General features: G+C 55.3%; 1 protein-coding gene across 1 annotated transcript; it reads left to right on the top strand.

Moving 5' to 3' along the window:
- Positions 1-1115: 1115 nt before the first annotated feature.
- Positions 1116-3507, top strand: LOC134016064 (protein jagged-1-like; the record flags this gene model as incomplete). Its single annotated transcript, XM_062455480.1, has 8 exons — positions 1116-1336; positions 1445-1587; positions 1949-2112; positions 2227-2340; positions 2494-2606; positions 2688-2801; positions 3068-3184; positions 3287-3507. Coding segments are annotated over 8 exons (1061 nt in total), but the record flags the coding sequence as incomplete, so codon positions are not given.
- Positions 3508-4000: the final 493 nt, after the last annotated feature.

The raw sequence follows: 4000 nt of genomic DNA, 5'->3' as shown, positions 1-4000 counted from the left end.
GGCGGGTACCTGGGAGAGAGGTGTTGTGTTACGGCAGCCTAACAGGTGCTGTGTAGCAGCTCAGCCCTGGGTCTGGTCAGTGCAGGGGGGAGGGGAGGGGAGGGAGGGGAGGGGGGGGGGGGACCGCCGAGAACATACAGTACATGATAAAGAGCAGTTCACTAGATCTTAAAGAATGTTCTAGATTACCTTGGGTGCGGGGCAAGTTGTTGTGGAAGAGAGAAGGTTCGTGGTTAGAGAGGCAGGCAGGCCGGAAGGCAGGCAGCAAAGGCAAGCAGGCAGTCAGGCAGGCAGCCAGGCAGCAAAGGCAAGCAGGCAGCCAGGCAGCAAAGGCAAGCAGGCAGCCAGGCAGCAAAGGCAAGCAGGCAGCCAGGCAGCAAAGGCAAGCAGGCAGCCAGGCAGCAAAGGCAAGCAGGCAGGCAGGCATCCTGCTCTCCCTGGGGATAGAGAGGCAGTCCAGGGGCTTGAATTTCAACCTTGTTCCAGAAAAAATACTACTTGGTGGCGGGGCTGGTTCTTAGGTCTCTCTTTCTCTCTCTCTTTTGCTCACCCTCTCCTCTCCCTCTCTCTCTCTCTCTCTCTCTCCCCCTTCCGCAGACGTTAATGAATGTTTCGGGAAGCCTTGTCACAATGCTTACTCTTGCAAAAACTTGATTGGTGGATATCACTGTGCCTGCTTCCGTGGATGGGCCGGCAAGAACTGTGACATCAGTTAGTATTGGTCACTTCCTGATCTCTGTCCTCTTGCCTGAAGCTCTGTCACAACCCACTCAGAACCATGTCCCTTCCTAGGCTTTCTCTCTGCTAAACACACTCTTTAGCCATACAAGTCTCTTGCAACGGAATGGAGTTTCACAACTGTGAAAATCCCATTCCGGTTTTCAGCAAGTAGGGAAATAGGAACGAGAGCTTTTCAGTTGACCTAAACTGCTTTCAGTGCATGCAGCTTTATAACCCAGAGCAGCGTGGCTTCCTGTATCTAAACTTCCATTTTTGTCAGGTTTGAAACCTGCATCTTTGAGCTTTGTGTCCGGCATGCCGTCCCTGTCTTTCCATGGTCTGACTCGGCTTTGTCATCATGCACCGCTGAGCTCTTTCCCTCCCTACACCTGCAGATATCAACAGCTGTCACGGGCAGTGTCAGAACGGAGCCACGTGCAAGGACGGGCGGAGCGGGTACGTGTGCGTGTGCCCGCCCGGCTACGCGGGCCGGCACTGCGAGGTCCAGAGGAACGGCTGTGCCAGCGACCCGTGCCAGAACTCCGCCAAGTGCCACGTCCTCCCGGACGGGTTCATGTGCGAGTGCCCAAGCGGGTTTTCCGGAACCACCTGCGAGGTGAGCTTAGCTTCAGCGAGTTCCAACCCATCAGGTCCATCGATAACATCAGCCTCCAGTGGCTGGGAACATACTCACCCATCCCCCCATCCGTCCCTCCCTCTGCAGGTACAGACGGCCCCCTGCAGCCCTAACCCCTGCCAGAACAAGGCCCAGTGTCACAGTCTGATGGGAGACTTCTACTGTGCATGTCCAGACGACTACGAAGGCAAGACCTGCTCTGAGCTGAAGGATCACTGCCAGACCAACCCGTGTGAAGGTAGGAACCCAGACCTCACCCCTCCTGAACCCAGACCTCACCCCTCCTGAACCCAGACCTCACCCCTCCTGAACCCAGACCTCACCCCTCCTGAACCCAAACCTCACCCTCCTGAACCCAGACCTCACCCCTCCTGAACCCAGACCTCACCCCTCCTGAACCCAAACCTCACCCCTCCTGAACCCAGACCTCACCCCTCCTGAACCCAGACCTCACCCCTCCTGAACCCAGACCTCACCCCTCCTGAACACAAACCTCACCCCTCCTGAACCCAGACCTCACCTTTCAGCTGTATGGTTTGTATGATGTCATCGCTCATTACACATTGTCGTTTCTTTCTTCGTTGACCCCAGTGATCGACAGCTGTACCGTTGCCGTGGCCACCAACGACACCAGGAAGGGGTGTGGCACATATCGTCCAATGTGTGCGGCCCCCACGGTCGCTGCATCAGCCAGCCGGCCGGGAACTTCACCTGCTCTTGTGATCCGGGCTTCACTGGTCTCTACTGTCACGAGAGTGAGTACTCTAACCCCACAGTCACACCAGTCTCTCCTGTCATCGCTTCCTCCTCCTCCTCACCCTCACCCATACTCTCTCTCTCTCTGTCTCTCCCACTCTCTCTCCCTCCAGATATCAACGACTGTGTCGCCTCCCCCTGTAAGAATGGAGGAACCTGCATCGATGGCATCAGCTCCTTCCAGTGCTTCTGCCCTGACGGCTGGGAGGGCCCTCTGTGTGACCTTGGTGAGTGTGTGTGTGTGTGTGTGTTTACGTGTGTGTGTGTCTGAGAGAGAGAGAGAGAGAGAGAGAGAGAGAGAGAGAGAGAGAGAGAGAGAGAGAGAGAGAGAGAGTGAGAGAGAGTTGTTCTGTGTTGACCCCTGAGGTCTGCTCCCTCAGACGTGAACGACTGCGTGAGGAACACCTGCAAGAACGGCGGACGCTGTGTGGACCTGCTCAACGACTTCTACTGCAGTGCACCGACAACTGGAAGGGCAAGACCTGCCACTCACGTGAGTTATAGAGCATGTGAGTGCCTTAGCTTATCAGCGTGTGTGTGTGTGTGTGTCTGACGGCCTGGTGTTCTCCTGCAGGTGAGAGCCAGTGTGATGCCAGCACCTGCAGTAACGGAGGCACGTGCTACGACCACGGTGACTTGTTCCGCTGTGCGTGCCCCTCGGGTTGGAGAGGCAGCACCTGCAACATCGGTGAGAAGCACGTCCTAAACCCTTATCACTACTAAACTCTTACCTCTCCTCCTAAAGTCTTACCTCTCCTCCTAAAGTCTTACCTCTCCTCCTAAACTCTTACCTCTCCTCCTAAAGTCTTACCTCTCCTAAACTCTTACCTCTCCTCCTAAACTCTTACCACTCGTCTCAAACGCTTAACGTGTCTTTCCCTCTTATCACACGCTTCTACAATTTGATTGGCTTCTTCTAAAAAGTGTCTCCTTGGCGTCTCTGTGTCTCTGCAGCCAAGAACAGCACGTGTGACTCTGGTCCTTGCGAGAACGGGGGGACTTGCGTGGGAGGCGGGGACACGTACACCTGCATCTGCAAGGACGGCTGGGAAGGAGCCACCTGTGGACAGAGTAGGAAACATGGAAAACTACGGACTTTAATCGAGGCTCTGTCCCACTGTCTCTGGTGCAAATCGTCTAACTTCCTTTCTGTTTCACCCTCTCTCTTGCCAGATGCCAACGACTGCAACCCTCACCCCTGGTAAGTGTCGAAACGTGAACGTAACACGCAAACGAAAGGTTGAATGAAGTCAGGGGTGTTTTATTTGATGTTGCCGAGTGCCACTTTCTGACCCCATCCTGTCAGATGGTCCCGTGTGAATATCCTACTCCGTGATGGAGGGTGTTAGAGAGGATCACTCGCACACAAACTGTCCCACTAACTACACAACCTCACAAATCTCATGTAATGCCTCCCAGATTTCCCAAGCGGGTACTGGGGATGCAGAGGTGTGTGTGTGTGTGTGTGGGGGGGGGGGGTGCATGGAAGGTGTGTGAGAGGGGAAGTGAAGCCTGGCAGCTGGGTATTCCTGCTCCACTGGATCAGAGAGGCCTGCTGGACACAAAGAATCCCCCTGCCACAATGACTGACAGGGGGATTAGTACAGGGGGGGCAGGGGGTGGGTCAGGGCGCACCTCTCCCTATTCTTCACCACTGACCCCTGCACAGGGGGAGGTGTGGGGGAGGGCAGGGGGGGCAGGGCAGCAGGGGTATAGGGCCAGCACAGTATGGGGTCAGTCAGGATTTACATATGAAGTCTGGACATTGATAAGGGATCAGCTTTAGTGAACATCATTCCTTTCTCTCCCCTCCCTCTCTCCGTCTCTCTCTCTCTCTCTCTCTCTCTCTCTCATCGCCTCCAAAGTCTACCGCAAGGACAGGGATGA

Source organism: Osmerus eperlanus, unplaced genomic scaffold (genome assembly GCF_963692335.1).
Source record: "Osmerus eperlanus unplaced genomic scaffold, fOsmEpe2.1 SCAFFOLD_923, whole genome shotgun sequence".
Taxonomy (NCBI): Eukaryota; Metazoa; Chordata; class Actinopteri; order Osmeriformes; family Osmeridae; genus Osmerus; species Osmerus eperlanus.
The sequence above is the reverse complement of the archived record's forward strand: the minus strand, read 5'-3'. Positions and strand labels throughout refer to the sequence as shown.